Raw genomic sequence first — 19,112 nt, 5'->3', positions numbered from 1 at the left:
CCAACCAAGCAGCAAACATCTGAGCTTAGTTTGGTCCAACAAGTGACATGTTCTTATCCTCAGTGAACAGGGAAGGCGTAAAAACTAGCATGACTGCTCCATTGTATCTGGGAGAAAATAGATGCATACATTTGTACAAGCAGCTGAAAATTATATATGGGAAGCAAAACGATTTCACGGTAAAGATTAAAGCGGATTAATGTGATCTCAGCAGTAATGCTAATGTTTATAAAGACAAAACTCAGGATACAGATGTTTAAAGGTCATAATAGAGGCAATTAAGCGTGATTTTGGATTTATAGAAAGTCGTTTGCAGCTGTAGGATGGTCCTGCCTGCCATTTACTCTCAATGCAGGAGAAATAAAAAAAGTCACATTCATTATACTTAACTGCTGCCTGGGGTTTCAATGCAAAAAGTTAATGTGAAATGTGGAGCTAGGAGCAGCACATGTTTTCCCTTGTATGTCTACTCAGCTTGATTCTTCTCCAAGGGGAAGCCCCATTTATGTTAAGAGTAAAAAACAAAAAAATGCGGGGGGAGCATTAAGATCCTTCCCTGTGTGTCTCTTTATACCCGTTTGAGTATATTGTAGACACACAAATGGTTTCAGTGGGGTAACTATCACCTACAAGCACCAGAAATTTCTCACCCTCAGGGACCCCTAGGTGTTGGAGAGCTGCATCTGACTTGCACATTCCATTTCAGTTTTACTCATATAATCTACAAACCCCATAAACATACTTCCCAAACATGGAGCTTTGTTAATTCAAGGCCTTCAGCAAAGGCTGCTCTGTTTGAACAAAAGACTGTGGGAAGCCTACCGTAAATTCAGATCAGCACCTGTATACAGGGCCGGAATTAGGTTTGATGAGGCCCTAAGCTACTGAAGGTAATGGGGCCCTTTATATGTCTAGCTGTCCTTTGTCAACAACAAATTGCCGCTGTTTTTTGTGTTGAATATATGCTATATAGTCATTTATGGACCTAATAGGTATCTAAAGCCATTTGCACATAACAAAATATATATTTTATCAAAGTTTATTTGTTTGTTTTTTTATCTTATATTTTGGAAATGTGCATCCAGGTTTTTTTTCCTTTAATTTTTTTGGGAGCCCCCAAGAGAGTGGGGCCCTAAGCTATAGCTTGTTTAGCTTATATGTAAATCTAGCACTGCTGTATATGTAGACCTCATCTTACTCGGGGATTACATTCCTGGCTATCACGTGTATAAGTAAAATCATGTAAAACCTGGGAAGGGCCCCACGCAACCATCTCTACCTGTCCAAAACTGGCACTGAGCACACCTTGCCCTCTACCCTGCCCAGCTCTGGAAAGGTTGTGTATGGGCTTCCTTGAGGGCTCCCCCGAGATCTCAGATGGCCCTTCCTGGGGTGGGGTTCTTGCTATCCTGCCCTGTTTTGTTGTTGTTTAGTCGTGTCCGGCTCTTCGTGACCCCATGGACCAGAGCACGCCAAGCACTCCTGTCTTCCACTGCCTCCCGCAGTTTGGTCAAACTCATGCTGGTAGCATCGAGAACACTATCCAACCATCTCGTCCTCTGTCGTCCCCTTCTCCTTGTGCCTCCATCTTTCCCAACATCAGGGTCTTTTCCAGGGAGTCTTCTCTTCTCATGAGGTGGCCAAAGTATTGGAGCCTCAGCTTCAGTTTTGTTTATTTCTAAATTTTCAGTGATCCACATGAAGCTGCGATTGCGTACGTGAACTTAATGTAAGATGCAATCTGCCGGTACCTTTATGTACCAGTTAATCAACGTATTTGGGAGGTGCATGCCTTCTCCTCTTCTTCCTCCACATCCCTCACCACAGCTCCCAGTGCCTCTTCCACACACACACACACACACACACACACACACACACACCACTTTGCTGAAGGCAGTGGGGGAACAAAAGGAGGCCAGAGAGTCCACAGCAGGTGGCAACAGAGGAAGCTGCAGCAGGGATCAAAGCGCTCTCTGAGGCCAGATCTGCCACCTGAAGCTACCTCATGGGTAGCTTGTCCCTGGGCAAGGTCTGCATGTAGGTTCCCACTATTATTGAGAATCCTGATTACTGTATTCTTCCATCTATAAGATGCCCCCATGTATAAGACGACTCCCATTTTGGGGGACTCTGATTAAAGAAAATGGGGGAGATGGCCCCCATATATAAGATGCCCCCAAATTTTGGACATTATTTTTAAGGGGGGGAAACCTAGTCTTACACACGGAAAAATACAGTATGTGGCGGTCTTGGCAGTAGCAGGGCCAGGGCCAGCAGACGCAAGCCTCCTGTCCCCTCATGTCCTGTACATTTTAATCCATGTGCTACCCCTGTGCACCTCAAATCATATCATTTCAACTTTTCTCTGCTTGGGGGAAAAATAGATACTGGCCCTTATTATCTGGATGCTCATTTACCTATACTAATTAATTTAAATGCATGTTGATCTGCAATTGCTGTCCTCCTAGCGCTGAGGCCAAACTGTTTAATGGGTTTAGAGACAAAAGAAATAAAATAAACCCAGCGAGGCTAATTTAAAACTTGCCAAGTGGCAATTCTCTTGCCGTTCTTTTAAACCACTCTTAGTCCACCTCCCAAGGAAAGCTTTGAAAATGCTGCTGTAGGGTTTCTTAATAAAGTCTTGAAAATGCAAGAACAGGCTCCCTTTCGCAACTTCTCCTGTCTCTCTACAGGGAAAGGCAGTCAACATCTTATCTGCTGTGTTGGCTTCAAATTTGGAAAAGTCTTTACAATGCAACGAGCTGGTGCCAAATATTTTAAAAATAAAACCTGAGACTAGTGTCCCCTCTTGGTGGGTCCTTCTGTCTAGGAAGGAAAACCTCTACATTTTAGAAAACCTTAATATACCTGGGTCCAACAACTGTTTAACAGGCATAGTGGGGTCTTCAGAATTTCACATCTTTGATACATGGGTCATCAGTGGGAATGAGACAACATCACCCCCACCCTGCCCTAGTGAGTTGCCAGAAATGTATGGCAACAACACAGAGCAAGGGACAGGATGGTGAACAATTGCAGCATGCAGAACAGATCTGTCTGCAAATAGAGGAAATAGCAGGCTAGGCCACAGAGATTTTGCAGAGAGCCAAGCGGCAACAGCCTCACTGTTGCAGCACGTCAAATTGTCTTTGCCGTTTCTTATCTTTCTACTGGGTGGGATTGGTTTCCAGGCTCCATTAATCATTCTGTTTTGCAAACCTTTAACCTTCGTATAATGAAGCAAGCCCACATACTTTTAAAAAATCCCAAAAAGAAAACCTCGTGCATAAGCCATGTATTTGGGGAGTGACTGTTTTGCGTCCCTTTAAGGAAGAGACAGATTTAGAAAGCTTCTCTCCCCCTACTCCACCCCAGAAAGAGGATGTGTATAATTGAACAGATTCCCCAGGAGATGGTGTGATATACCTCCCTCCAAGAAAGGGAGCAGGAGACATAATTTTCCAGTTTGCATTTTTTAATTTTTAACTTTGAGGCACATAGGTTTTAGGTTCAACTGACTCTTCTGTGATTCAGCACTACTGTCCTGATATTATTTCCCATCCTGTATTGCCATAGTGAACTAATTCTCCGAGTGGGATTGAACGAACTAGTCTCGCTAGATGAAGCCCATGCAAGGACTTCCACCAGCACAACAGGGCTTGGACTGAAGGAACAATTGCCATAGTGCCATGTTGAATTCTTCCCTCTGAATACTACTTGTTTCATAGCCTAAATCCACCAGTGGATAGCAGGCTTGGGGTAATGGCACCCAGAGAAATAATGCTACCACTGCCTTCAAAGCACTACTGTGATATCTAGAGTGGTAGAGCAGGTACAAAGGTCAGTGGAAATACTGCAGGTATTGGCTCACCAGCATTATATGCCCTCGCCCATTACAATAAAACAAGAAACTTCTGGAGATTTGTCCCCTGCCAATTTTGACTCCAAACCCACACAAATAGCAAATTTACTATATGTGGAGTAGGTTGGTTGCATGTCTTTTTATAAAATACAGGCCTCTAATAATTATATTTGTCCAGTGGCCACCATTGAGGCCAATGGTAGTGGTAGGGTTACCTATCTCTCTTGGATTCAGTAGCAAGAAAAAACTACAGCCAAGCATATTACTTCCAGAAATTTGCTCTGTCTTTGCTTTAACTCCTCGAGAAATGGAGGGTTTCCCAAACTGTCGTACTGCCCAATATAAACTTACAGGTTTGTGAAGTCTCTCTCTCTCTCTCTCTCTCTCTTTCTCTCTCTCTCTCCATCCTGCTATAACTTGGCTAAGTACAGGTCCTATATTTGATTGCAGGGCGGATCACAGGGCTGTCTTAAGCATATGCGGCGCCAGGGTGCAAAGATTTCCCCCCCTCCGGTTGCCCAGTCCCAGGTGCGTAGGAGGGCAGAGCCAGCCGGCCACCTCAGCATCTTGCTGGCTCGGTTGCCCCCGAACTTGTGGCGCATAGCTGCCTGCAGCAGAAGAGCCCGTTGCGGCGCTCTGACCGACGGGCAGGCTCTTCCCCGGACTCAACTCTTGGGCCCCAGACTCTCAGCCTGGTGCCCCTGAGAGCCGTGCACCCGGGTGCCCCGCACCCCTAGTGCTTATGGGTAAGATGGCCCTGACTGAACAGTTTCCTTCTCCATTACTTCTTTCTGTAAGGCTTTTAGATTCCCAAAGAACGCTAACATGTTCCATCCTTTTAGCTTCTTATTTTCCATCATGCATATGTCAGGTCTATTAAACCAAAAAGGCAACTGGAACAGGCTGGTTTAAGGCATTGCACTGTTTCAGAATTGCAAGCCGCCTCCCTAGCATGTACATCATCTTTAGGCGAGTGACAGTAACTCTCAGAGGCAGAGCACTTGCTTTGCATGCTGGAGCTTTGATCTTTGGTACCTCCAGGTAGCAGGTGGTGGGAAAGAGCATTGCCTGAAACCCTGGAAGACTGCTGCCCATCAGAGCAGGTGGCCTGAACTAATGTAGCTTTCCAGGTTCTTATCAAATCAGTAAGCAGCTGAAAATAGTAGCTGCCTCAGACATGGCTACCTGGAACAGGCTGGAATAGGAAAACAGGAAGCCGTGTCACTAGTGAGCTAAGGCTCTCCTGTCCCAAAAATGATGAACGGATGTTATCCATAAAAGTGCCTGTACTAGAAAGGGTAAGCACCTCATGAATGAATGAAGAGCTGCTTGCAAAGCGTTAATGGCCTCCTGAAACACATTTGCTCTTGCTAATGCTTCACATCAGACCCTAGCCTGCATTTCCTTGATATTTATCCTGTTATTCATCCCTTTGGCAGACAGTGGCACAATATCAATAAGACACATGCATTTCATATATAGGGCCAAGTCTCTGTTTTAGCCATGCTGTCTGTGTCTTTTCCTGTCTTATCTGCTTGGGGTGTCACACCTGAGCATACAGAGATGAAGACAAAGGGAAGGGAAAAACAGCCTTGAGAGGGACGTTGTGCTGGCTGACACGGGCATGTAATTTCCACCACATGCTTCTCTCATATAGCATATATGAAGAGATTTAGGCACACTTAAGCCTGTTTTATACTCAAACGCTTCTGGTTCTAACTAAATGTAAATAGGACTTGGGCTAAGAGAGTATAAATTTCTAGTTGCAAGTTATGTTTCTCTATGAACCAGCTGATGTTTTGGTGGTCGTTCAGTGTATTCGGCAGTGCAGTTTTGACTTCACAAAGGTATCTCGTGCATTCATGGCTACACCATTTACTGAAACTTAAATCCTTTTAAATAACATTTTTATTTTAGAAAGGCTGAGCACTCTCTTGCTCCTCAAATCCTTTCAAAGAAGGTGGCTAACATAACAAAGTCTACCCACCTATTCTGAACTGGCTCCATCTTTAACCAATAATAACCAACCATTTTAGTAGCAAATTCCAGAAGGGGAAGCTCTCCCCCTATCTTCAACTTTCCTCTTTCATCATAACTGCTGATGAGGGGTCAGCAGGATTTTGACTTTTTGCAAACAAAACAAAACAAAACAACCTGTCATGGATAGCACATGCCACCACCTCCCGATGTCCCACATTTTGCGCTTGTTCCTTTTAAACAATTCCCACCCCCTGGAAATCTGGGTGTGTCACCTCCCCAATGCTAAAATCCATATCTCCTCTGACATTATATCACCACCACCAGTACTATTTTCCTTCTCTGTGAACTTATCTCCTTATCCCTTATTGGAGTAATAGCACAGCCGTTGCAAATATCATGCTAAAGGTAAAAGTATTTGGAGGGAGGGGGAATCTGGAAAGGCCCATAGATCTTGAGAAAGATAAGGCTATTAAAAGCAACAGGGCTTGACTAGGCAAGAAGCCAGAACTTTGTGTCAAATCCATTGCTTCCCTCACCAAAGTTAACAGCAGGGGCTGGAGTCTCTGCAGCTACTGGGAAACACGAGTCTGGGAAGGAAGTGTACATTCAAAGCACTTACTGCTAGGCTAGAAAGCAAGCAGCTGGCAAAGTTCTCTAAAATGAAATGGCAGATCTTCATACTTTTACCACCGCTTGGGTTCAGTGTTAGGAACCTGATAGTGGAAGGACCTGAGCTCCCTACATCTCCCTGTTCCCAGAAGTCTGTCTCCGGACACTGTCGTCAATCTCAGAGTTCATTTCCTGGTTAAACAAACAGCAATTAAACAACACAAGACGGGGCAACGCCTAGAGACACTGTCTCAGAACTCGCCCTAGACAGGCCATGTGACACCAGGGGTACCAGTGTTTTGGCTTTTGGCTCAAGACAAATCAATCACTAATAGAACGGCTGACTGTGACAAACTGTATACAAGAAGAGAGAGGGGGCCTTGGTCAGTAGTGAAATATGCTCCGCTTCTTGGCATATCTGAGCCAAGCCCATCAGTAGAGGACGTGCCGAGTGGCCAGGGTGCATTTCAGGGCTTTCTGGCACTGCTGTTTAGCAACTTCCTCTGTACCCAAGTGGATGTGTGTATTATTTATATACATCGGTGCCCCTCTCTGTCTGCCTGTCCATCACTCTTTCAAGAAAGCTTATGCCACTGTAGCATTTTGCGATGTCACTGGAGTCTGTTTATTTCCTTTTTAGTGTGTGTTTCCTTGATGTTTGGTGACACTGGCACCATGCCATCATCCCTAGCTAGCAGGACCAGTGGTCAGGGATGATGGGAATTGTAGTCCAAAAACAGCTGGAGATCCAAGTTTGGGGAACCCTACCCTAGAGATTCTAGGGGCATACTATGTCTCACAAAAGGGACGTGGGTGGTGCTGTGGGTTAAACCACAGAGCCTAGGACTTGCCAATCAGAAGGTTGGTGGCTTGAATCCCCGTGACGGGGTGAGCTCCCATTGCTCGGTCCCTGCTCCTGCCAACCTCGCAGTTCGAAAGCACGTCAAAAGTGCAAGTAGATAAATAGGTACCGCTCCGGTGGGAAGGTAAACGGCATTTCCGTGCGCTGCTCTGGTTCGCCAAAGCGGCTTAGTCATGTTGGTCACATGACCCGGAAACTGTACGACGGCTCCCTCGGCCAATAAAGCGAGATGAGCGCCGCAACCCCAGAGTCGGTCATGACTGGACCTAATGGTCAGGGGTCCCTTTACCTTTACCTTATGTCTCACAAAAGCAAGGAATGTGGTGGCAATAACTTTACCCATTTTTTCCGGAGCTGACCCTCTGTATATGTTATAATAAATGTCATAATTTGTTCTGTTATATAGTAAATTAAGAAATAGCTAGAACTTGGAACAATTTTTGTCTAAGAAGGGGCTCCTGTTCTTTCTGAAATTATCCATTTTTGCCTTCCTTCTTTGTTCCTTACGTATAGGGCAATAATCTATAGCTAAATTAACCATGCTGTTTTAATAGATTATTTTGAGTTTCCCAATAGCTCTCAAATGTCACCCTTGCAGTAATTATCATACGAAGAACCAGCTCCATGTGATCTTTAGAAATTAACATTCCTTGAAAAAGCAAATCAGAAGCGCAAAGCATAATTTATACACCATACTTTATATTTCCTGCAGTCATTCTTTTGTAAGTCATCCCCTTGGATGTGTGTCTCACATATGGGAAAAGATGAGCACCTAATCAACATTTTGCATTAAATGGATGAAATACCTTTTACATTCTCCTAGCAGACAGATGCTAGGATGTGGCCTATCAGTTGTGCCTGCTTGCCCCATATGGAAAAGATTAACCAACCTTTTCATATTAAATGGTTGAAAGATCTTGCACATTCCTCTACCTGACAGATACTATAATGGGGTGTATATGTTGTGTTGGTTTGCAGGTGTGTATTGAAGTTTAAGATTCGCCTCCACTGTGCTTTGATGTTCTTAGACCACCAGGTCCAAAGAGTGTTCAGACTGAGAGGATTCTCTGTTATTTTACATTCTCTGTTATGGAGAATTTTTGACCTTTGTTTATTTTGTTTTGTACAGAAAGAAGGACAATCCAGAGCCCACCTCATTGCCCAGGAGCTAGTGTCTTCAGAAAAAGAGTAAGTCCACCAGCTAAAATTTGGTTTGCAGTAAGCTGGGCTGTGCATTGCGCATTGATTTATTCAGCAGTAGCTGGTTGACAATTAATAAAACTGTCTCTTTCCACAGATATGTGGAGATGCTCCGGCTGTTACATATGGTAAGTAAATCATTTTAATTGTCAAAACCTAATTGCTCTCTTACTTAGGTATAATTTAGAAGATAGAAAAGGCAGTTGAAGAGGCTGAGGTGAACTCTGTCAGGAGTGGCTTGTCGTGCAGAAATGCTCATTGGACCATTGCAAAGGAATCTGTCTTGTGATAAAAGCTATCCTGCTCTGTATGTGCCAGACATGTAGACTCTCGAGTTCCTCATCAGTCGGAATAGAACTTTGACCGAACAGCTTGATAGGATGATTTGTCTAAAATGACATACTTTTTCTTGAAATCCATTTCATGGACAGAAGAGAAAGAAATTTGGAGGCATTGTATGAGTATTTCCTCACAACTTTGGGATGGGAAGAAGGAATAATTCTTTAGAGCTGCTTTCGTCAGCATGGGATGGCTCCAGCAAATTCTTCCCCTATCTCTGTGCAAACAAATATTTTGTATGGTTGAGAAATACAGTCAGCTCCCACTTGGATCTCAGACCTTTGCAGTTCACAGGTCTGTTGTGGAGCCAAAAGCATAAATCATCTCTTAATCTAAAAGACATTTTCTCATTTTTGCACTAGTGGGAATTTCTTGTATGAATCATTTTGTGTGGGGGAAATTAATAATTACAAGGTCGAATAGCTCGTTGTTAACCAATAAGTCAGTTAATTAACTGACCATTGCTGCAGTCCTAATCACACTTTCTAGGCTGTAAGCCCTGTTGAGTTGATTGGGACTGCCTTCTGCATAGACAAGCTTAGAATTGCACTGTACGTAAATGGCATGGAGATCTCACTGGAGATGGCATTCTGGGAAATAATGGGCGAATCTCTGTGAGGTCACCCTAAAGTACCAGTATCTGGAACAAGCACCTATTAACTAGTGGCTAGGTGGTCTGGTAGTGCTCTGGACTCCCTCAACCTGTTATCTTATCAACCTTTCTGTGCAAAACAGTCCCCACCTGTTGTGGTGTAAGTCCTTCTGGTGGAAAGTCTGAGTCTGAGCTGATGATATTCACCACTCACTTCCTTCACTTCTGCCTTGTTTAATTCACGAACTTTCCAGAAATCTTTGTGTAATATGGGGTTGACCAGATGTCACGTAGCTCGAGGAAAAGGTGGGGGGAGAGAGATAGGCTAGAAGAGCATGCTACTCATTTCCCACTGCCAGGGATGTCAGCTGACTGTTTCATTTTTCTCCCTTTTCATGTACTTCTTACACGATACTTTTCTCCAATCAACATTGTTGATAGGTCTTGTCCTGGGCTTAAGAGCCTGTGACTGATATGCAGGGGAAAGTGATTTTTTAAAAACCTCATCTGCTTTTTATTTTTTCCCTTGTTGGCATTGGTCTGTCTCAAGAGACAATGGAGTGTGCATCCAGGGGTGAAGGCAAACTGCTGCATTAGCAGCACCGAAGTGAGCTCCTCAGGGTGCATGCCTGGGCAGTGTGTATGGAGGTCCTGGGCTGCTCAGACCACAAGACCCCCTTCTCGGCCTCACTGATGAGGTCCAAAGGAAACTACATCCTGCTTGGCTGCAGGAGTTGCTGGAAGGAGGCATACAAGACGCCATCCAACTGTTTTAGGGACACCACTCTGGATTTGTGTAGGCAGGGTATACTTCTGAAGATATTCTGCAAGGCAGCAGAGATCTAGGATCAGAGTTTTCTTTCTGCTAGATGGGCTACCTTCCCAAGTGGATGAGCCCCATCTCCCCCTCACTTCACAGCACTTGCAGAAACCGCCTTCTTTGACCATTGGACCCACTATTTGTCTCGTCTGCTCCATCTGCTGGAGCCTGTCTTTGCATGCAGGGGATGTCCCTAAGTCACTGAGGGTTTGATACCCATTGGCTACGTTCATCTGTTTTAGCTGGCCAGTCAAAGCTGTTTCCCGGGGTTCGGCCGCTGTAGCATAATGACAGCTTCTAGGAGCCACAGGTGAAAGTTGAGTGCAGGGTGAGAACCAAAGGTGGACAAAATATCCCAGAAGGAGCATGAAATGAAATGTTCCCTGACCAAAGGTGCTACCCCTTTCCTCACCCTATACACCCCAATTTTATTCATATTAAGAACACAGGAACACATTTTCTGAGAATTCTCCAGAAAAATAATCTTTCAAAGGACCTGTTGATGGCATTTTACCATTGTACTGTTGAGAGTGTATTAACTTATGGTCTCTGTGTGTGGTTTGGGAGCTGCACAGTCAGGGGGGAAACAGTGCTGTCCAGGGTTGTAAAGACTGTGGAGAGAATAACTGGGTGTGTACTCTTCCCACCTTGGATCAAATCTATGCTTCCAGGTGTCATAAGAAAGCTGCAGAGATAGTGCAGGATAGTGCGAACTCCGGAAATGATCTCTTTCAGTTTCTGCCTTCTGGAAGAAAGTACAGGGTTATAAAGACTAGGACTAGCCGCCTGAGAAATAGTTTCTATCCAAATGCGATATCCAGGCTGGGATAACTGGGATAGCAGGCTTGTTGGTTTTTGAGTGTCTGATGTAGATTTTTTCAATTTCGTTGTTCTGTATGGGACAATGACAATAAAGATTATCGTATCATATCATATCGAGGGGGGATTGAGGCCCCAGGATTCCTTCTTCTACTTGTCAGCTATTTTAACATAGGTAGTTTTGTCATTATTAGGCACACTCTGAAAAGGTAAAGGTAAAGGTAAAGGTACCCCTGACCATTAGGTCCAGTTGCGGATGACTCTGGGGTTGCGTGCTCATCTCGCTCTATAGGCCGAGGGAGCCGGTGTTTGTCCACAGACAGCTTTTCTGGGTCATGTGGCCAGCATGACTAAGCTGCTTCTGGTGAACCAAAGTAGCGCACAGAAACACCATTTACCTTCCTGCCGGAGCAGTACCTATTTTTCTACTTGCACTTTGACATGCTTTTGAACTGCTAGGTTGGCAGGAGCTGAGACTGAACAATGGGAGCTCACCCCATCACAGGGATTCGAACTGCCGATCGGCAAGCCCTAGGCTCTGTGGTTTAGACCACAGCGCCACCTGCGTCCCTAGGCACACTCTTAGACACCCTTATTTCTGATTCATTATCACTGTTCCTGTCAATTCAACATTCGGGGGGGGAGGGCTTTTTTTTTTTTAACCCACTTTGTGTCTTCTGTTGCATCTCAGTAGAGCAAACAAAAGTGTACCACACCTTCATTTAGAAAAAGAAACAATCTTTTTATTTCCTTAAAGTCTCAGGAACACCAACTTTTCCCTGACACCTCCCCCTCCCCGCAAATCGGAGCAGATCCCCACTCCATTCAGCGGAACTGAATCAGTTTAGCCTTTCAGCAGGGACCTTAATAGTTTGATTGATTGCCAAAATGATGACATTTCCATATACTCACTCTGCTATTCAACCGAAAGAGTGGAAACATTTTGTGAGCTCAAACTTTATATTAGCTGGTGTGGCTCAAAAATAAAGTGAATGATGTTAATCTGGAAGTGTAGCTGCTCTTCATCCTGCTTTGATCACAGTGTTTTAGTAAGAAGTTCAACAAATTGTGGGGAAAGGAGATTGGGCAAAATTAAGAGGAAAACTAAGTGGAGAGTTTATTCATACCGTGTTCATCATATGATGACTGCAGAATCAAGTGCTGACTCACATATATGCCACTAGAAAGCAAACACTATAGAGAGAACTTGCACTGTCACTAGGCGCCACTTCAAACAGGGCAGGCCCAAGAAATTTTGCTGGGAGATAAGCCCCAGAAGTGGTGGGAGGTTCAGCTTCCCACAGATTTCTCCTCCCACCCATGAAATTTGCCAGGTGATTCCCCCCTTGCACCCCTCAACCCCTCTGTGGCTCAGAATTTGAACTGAAAGTTCTTTGTTGAGAACATTCTTTTCAGTACCATCATAAGTCCTTCCATTTGTCATTTTGCTTTTGCATCAGTGGTTTGCTAGAAAGACAGAAATAGGTTAGACACTAAGCATGAAGACCAAAATGAATACAGCTATACAATGCTACATGTGTTGCAAACATCATGAGATTTGAGCCAGTAATAATTAACTGGAAATGATTAGGAGGGGTAGTGAGCAATGAGCCAAAGCACACTTTCTTCTGCCTTGGGTTTCTTGGACAGCATTGAAAGTCCTGTTGGACTAATCAAGTGCTTGTTTTGCTAATGAAATCTCCCAATGAATGGGAGAAGTCTGTCTAAATGAAAAAAATACGTTGAATGTTACAGTGCCCAAAGCACTTGACAAAAGCTTAGAGGGATATAACATCTGAGAACAATAGGCTGTTTTCAGCTGCAATTGGCTGATTCATTTATTCTTCTGCGTCTTCATTTTTTCCTAGTCAGCAGGTGGGAAAATAGCTCTTCATGGGTCTTTACAAGAGGGAACAGGAAGCCAAAATGGCTGTTCAACTACTTAGTGTCCCTCCTTTAAACGCACACGCACACACACGGAGAGAATGTGTGCCAGCCCTTCTTGGCCTTTGGCCAAGTACTTTGCAAACAGCCTACTGGTACAGTATTTGAAACGTGCATTGTACAGTTTGCCAATGCTTAGCCTCATTTGATTTTGGTGCGTGCGCAAGTTTGTGTGTGTGTGTGTGTGTGAGTGAATGAGTGAGTGCATGTACTGAGGTCACGATCCATGACCTAATTTCCACCCAGCAGTTGAAGGATAGTAGGCAAATTATGTCTGCTGTGTTAGAATTTACTGCAGTTCATCTTCAACTGGAAAAACAGGGGTGGCCAATGAAAGGATTTCAGAGCATTGCTGTTCTCTGCTGTGCAAGGCCACTCATTCTGCACCCTCAGAGATGCCTCAGCTTAGCTCAAAGCATAGACTGTGGTAGCTTGGTCCTTGCTCACCTTAGAGACTGTCTTGTACTCTGTGTGCCACCATGGTCTCTTAAATCTGCTAAGAACAGTGCAAGTTGCTGAATCAGTGTACCAAGTACATATGACATGAGGGAGCCATCAGGCTTTCTGGTTAGCTGACCAAACTGATAGCATGGTCTCCTGTTGTCTCCTTGGCAGTCCCCCACCTCCACAATGCCACTTCTACAGCAGCCTCTTGGCAAATAGGAGGTGTTGTTGATCTCATCCCATCCTTTATCCACCCCCCGATTCCTGGTGTAGATCTTCACTTACCTCTTCTTCCCTGGTGGAGTATGTGTGCCATTTTGTGGTTCCCCTCAGGTTGGGCTGGCCCTGGTTGCGATTAACCAGCATTTAAGGTTCAGACATAATGCTGCACTACTTTTCAATTGTGCAGCTGCACAGGTGGAGGGAAGAGGAAGAGGGAGCTTACAAGTCCCAAGCTCATTAGTGTAATAAGCCATAGTTTATTTTTTACATCTGAATGCTGCCATTGACTAATTGACACTTCCAGCATTCATGAGAGAGAGAGAGCTACAAAATGCTGGGATTCAAATTCTCTTGCTTAGGTCTCAGGACCATGTCACATTTATGTTCTACACAGTGTCTAGAAAATAGCTGGCGCTCTGTGAATGTGAAATAACAGTTGCAATTTTTCTAATGGCAGAAATAGTGCCAGGAGCATACACTCCGGTTTGAGCCTCACGAGTCACTTAGAATGTAATTGGATGGCTCTAGTTCTTTCCTCAGTTCTGAATCTAGCAGGGAATTGTATGAACTAAAAAATATTTGGTACCTTTTCCCTCTTCTTTCTTGGACTGTGTTTTTCAGATGATGAATTTGGAGACCTTTCGGGTACTGTGATTGATCAGAGTTATTGAGACTGCAAAAGTACTTTACCTGTGATTAATGGTTTCCCAGGCTTTCAGCACTTTAGGCAACAGCATTTTTTTTCTTTTTATGGATGCTTACAGCATTACTATTAGGCTTTGGTTTTGCAGAATTAATCATTGCGAGGCTAGCCATCCTGGCTGCTGGAATTAATTCATTTGTCTGAGAATTAATTATAATCACACATCTATTGAGGCAATTAATAATATAGTAACATTTGCTTGAAATCCATGAGAAAGTTTCGTTAAGTGATATATTTTTTTTACAGATTTGAGGCATAGCTTTGGCTGCTGTAGTGTGATGATGTGTAGTGAACTCTCAGGGGGAAATAATCTAGAGAAATTCTTGGATTTCTCAATACTGTCAACCTTTAAACTGAAATGGTAAAGGGCAGCAACAGATGTAACACACAGTGCAAATGTTCCTTCTGCTTTTTTTAAAAAGACAAATAGAAGAGAAGATAAATGAGCCAACACTACTTGCCTCATTTCATGCTCATTTTTGTGAGTGTTCACAATCACCTTCCATTTCCTGCTATATTCAGCACCTGTGATCACATCTGTGTTTCGGTGGTGTTCTTTGCAGCAACATTTTCCTTTTGCTTAAAACTTCTTCGCCACAGCCCTTGGTTCCATGTGTCCACATTGCCATTTGTTACCAGTGGCTTTAATAACCCACTTGATCTGTTCAGTGACACCACAACACATTATGTAATGTGATGGTATCATGGATGAAAATTATCAAAGTTTCTGGGTCACCACAGTCAGTAAGGACTGTGAGAGGAGTGGAAATGCAGCTGAGAAGCACCAGTGTCAATCAGAAAGACAAAAAAGGGACATCAAATAGCATTGAAACAGTGAGAATGTTTGGTGAGCATTTTTCCCACCTAGGATTCATTCAGCTGAATGCGTTGCTTTCAAAGTGAACCCTGACATTTGAAAATGTTTAGTGCATCTCTGACATAAACTCGTGAACATCAGCCTTAATCCTCAACCACCAAACACCAGCCCACATGGAGAGTGGTATATGCCTTGGAAAATTCTCCTGTTAGATAAATCTTGCTCTTTTTCAGGTAGAGTAGTTTGTGTTAGAAAGAAAGAAAAAATACATTTCAGATTAAAAGAGAATAATACAATTACAAAGATATATATTAAATATCTAAAAGCAGCAGTCAGTTTTAAAATCAAGAGCAGCAGATTCATACATGAAAGCCTATTTCAAAAACACGTTAAGGAGGAAGCCTGACTTGTCTCCACTTGGAGAGTATTCCAGAGCCTTGACACCATCACTGAAAATGCTCACTTTTGTAATACACCGAGTTGATGGCAAGGAGGACAAAGCAGGTCAGTATAGAAGCAGACAGCCCTTAAAGTAATTATGTCTGGGACCCTTTGGCATAGGACTGGGCCATTTTTTCCAGTTCATGTGGGGCAAAAATAACCCCCCCCCCCAAATACAGGAGGGGGAATTCTGAGAAATAATAATAATATAATACTAATTTATTATTTATACCCCGCCCATCTGGCTGAGTTTCCCCAGCCACTCTGGGCAGCTCCCAGTTGAGTATTAAAAACAATACAGCATTAAAAAATGTTCAGATTGGCTTTCCTTAGTTAGATGAGATGGCCAAAATTGTTTTCATTTTTGTAGATTATCATTATCAATTTAAAAAAGCCCAAGCAAACAGCTGTTTGCAGCTGATGTACAACTCCACAGCCACCCCACTGCATGTTCTGTAGCCTGTGACAGAATTACAATGGGAGTTAAACTACATCGCATCATGTCACATAGTGAATTCCATAAGTCTGGCCCAGGCTCCAGGAAGCACAGACCATAGAAACCCTGGTTGGTTGTGTGGCTGTTCACAGCAGCTGCACTGGTCTCTACCCACCCCCACCCCCCAAATCTTTCTTTAAGGGGGGATATTTTTTTAAAAAAAGCCCTCGACCACCTTGTCTAACTTGGGTTAGCCAAACACACCCACCCTCAAATATTTCTCAGAATTTATCCTAATCCCACCCCGCAAACCATCAGAAAATCTACCTCCACTTTTTCAGGGATAGAATGGATTCCCCCCCCCCCAAAAAAAAAACCCCGTAGAGGCAGATTTTCAGGATACCGTGGGTTGTATCTAACATTAGCTTTACTCAGAGTAGAGTATACCCTTTGAAATTCATGGGCATTGCTAATTTGGGTCCTTTCATTTCAGTGGATCTTAGTTGGATACAATCCCTTTAGTTCAGAGCTTGAAAGACGAATAATGTTCTCTCGGATTGGCATGGTGTGTTTCATGGGACTGAGTAACAGTCCCGATTAATTTGAGGTGAAAATACTAAAAGTTCCAGATTAATTTGAGAGGAAAAGCTCGAAAGTGCCTATACATTTTTTGAGTATCTGTGTAGTTCTTCATGAGTGGAAATGGAAAGTGGCAAAGTGATACAGTGCTAGTATTAATGATGGAGGGAGATAATGTGCCAAGCTTTCGGAGCAATTTACCAGCAGTGGTAAAGGTGTAGCAGTAGAATGGCTACGCTGTGTAAACTTCACTTTTACTTTGTGCTTGCTGGGGAAAGTCAACATAGTTTTTGAAAGCAGCCATAAAATTTCGAGTTTCTTCACTGAAACCATGAGTGTTTGATTTTGCATTGCATCTAACCCGATCTATGAAGGTACCTAAATGCATGAAGTATGAATGGCATCTTTGGATGAGATATATGGCCATGGTAGATTCCTATTAAAGCACTCTCTTGCACTCTCATAACATGTTTTGCCACACTGCATGCAGTGTGACTGGGAAATGGTCATTCACAATTTTGAGAGGATGGTGGCTGCTATTTCTATTAACTCTGCTGAATCTTTGCTTTTGGTGGATTGTTAAAACAGCTGCACTCCCCTCTGCCTGGTACTCCACTCTGGCTGGCAACATTCTAAATTTTTGCTTGTTCTGTGTACAGTAGTCTGTAAAAACACAAACTCTCACCAGGATTTATCCAAAGTGTCTGGACATGGAATATCCTGTCTCAAGTTTAAAAGTGTAATGATATTAAGGCAATGTTTAAGGCTGCAGTTCTAACTCCACTCAGCTGAGAGTAGAGATGGAAAGACCTGTCCATTTTGATTCTCTCAGTTTCTCCTTTTTCCAATCTTAAATTCAGCTCTCCATATTCCCGCAGCAATCAGCAACTTTAAAAATATCCTCATGAAAACCCATCAGCATTTTAGCGTGACTTTCTCCTAATAAACATATTTTTTTGCTTACAGTTTTGACTCATAGACACATTTTCCCAAGAATTTTTCCTAATGTACGTTGTTTTCACTAAGATAGTCATTTTTAATGCATGCTTTTACCTCATGTATTCACTTTTGTGAACGTTGTTTGTTTGGAGGCCTGCATCACAATATTTGGATAAGTGTGAATTTCAATGGATGGCTACATTTTGGTTCTCATAATTGTTTTACAAAGTGTGAATTCAATAGATTTGCCTTTAAATGGGAACTGAATTGATTTTCTCCCTCATCTTCACCGGAACCCCACTAAATTCAGTAAGAATCACTTCTTAGTACACATGGCTAGAATTGTAATATAAACCCTTTGGGTCTTACTAGGGTTTGGCCCAGTGAGTAAACACTGGGTTGAGGATCATACACAGGCTGGTAAAGGCACCAAGTGAACTTCCATCCATTTTTGTCATCCAGTATAATGTTGGTGTTGACAACATCTTCACTGGATCCAGATGGCTTCCTAGTTTAATTCAAAGCACTCAGCATGACATTTGAAGCTCAAAATCAGCTCAGTCCATGGCACATCAAGGATCACTTTCTATAATATGAACTTATTCATATATTCAGATCTTTCTCCAGGAGCCCGGCCTGTGTGTGGCCTTCCCCATCTGAGACTGAATGGGAAATTCCTTGGGAACAGGCCCTCACAGCGGTGTTTCATCTCTCTCAGCTTTCAGGAGCCAGGCAAAGGTGGTTTTATTTCAGAAGTGTGGGCTGTTTTAAGTTTAATTTCTGGCTAGGTTTTTCTGCTTAGTTAGCTTCAGCTGTGTTAATTGTTTTTTTAAAAAAATTTGATAATTTAAAATAAATAATCTGGTTAGCATTTATGTGAACAGGAACTCCTTGTTCATTGAACATAACATAAGGACATAAGAAGAGACCTGCTGTATCAGGTCAATGGTCCATCTAGTTCGGCATCCTGTTCTCACAGGGGCTGAGAAGATGCCTGTGGGAAACCAGCAAGCAGGATTTGAACACAACAGCAACAACTGAATTCTCTAGGATTTACTTCTGATTAGGCAGGGCTGCCTTAATTTTAAACTGTGTGGCAAGTCATTCATGCTGGCTGGGCTACCAGTAAAACAATTTGAGCCTGCAAACAGGTAACTTTTAGTTCCAAGGAACAATTCCCCTCAGAAGCCCTACAGGTGCTTTGCTGCAGTTGAATTTTGTAACAAAACGAAACATGGGAGGACAGCGATGCTGTGTGTGGATTCCAATACGTAAGGGAAGGGATGACATCAATTCTGGAGAAAAAGGCTAGTGTACAAGCAACTGTGTAGACCAGGCATAGGCAAACTCGGCCTTTCAGATGTTTTGGGACTACACTCCCATCATCCCTAGCTAACAGGACCAGTGGTCAGGGATGATGGGAGTTGTAGTCCCAAAACATCTGTAGGGCCGGGTTTGCCTATGCCTGGTGTAGACCTACATACAGGATAAAAATGCTATGACA

The 19,112-nt window shown here is 43.3% G+C and overlaps 1 protein-coding gene across 12 annotated transcripts in view; it reads left to right on the top strand.

The window, feature by feature from the left end:
- FGD5 (FYVE, RhoGEF and PH domain containing 5) overlaps positions 1 to 19,112 on the top strand; it is a 142,507-nt gene that overhangs the window by 73,808 nt on the left and 49,587 nt on the right. For all 12 annotated transcript variants that reach the window (XR_014545295.1, XR_014545296.1, XM_083602683.1 and 9 more), the window contains exons 4-5: positions 8,443 to 8,501; positions 8,611 to 8,641. Coding sequence is in view for 10 of the 12 variants with exons in the window: in XM_083602683.1 (XP_083458809.1) it covers positions 8,443 to 8,501; positions 8,611 to 8,641 (90 nt within the window). In the remaining 2 variants the exon portion in view is untranslated. The remainder of the gene's footprint in view (positions 1 to 8,442; positions 8,502 to 8,610; positions 8,642 to 19,112) is intronic.

This window comes from Podarcis filfolensis (assembly GCF_964270895.1).
Source record: "Podarcis filfolensis genome assembly, chromosome: 2".
Lineage (NCBI taxonomy): Eukaryota > Metazoa > Chordata > Lepidosauria > Squamata > Lacertidae > Podarcis > Podarcis filfolensis.
The sequence above is the reverse complement of the archived record's forward strand: the minus strand, read 5'-3'. Positions and strand labels throughout refer to the sequence as shown.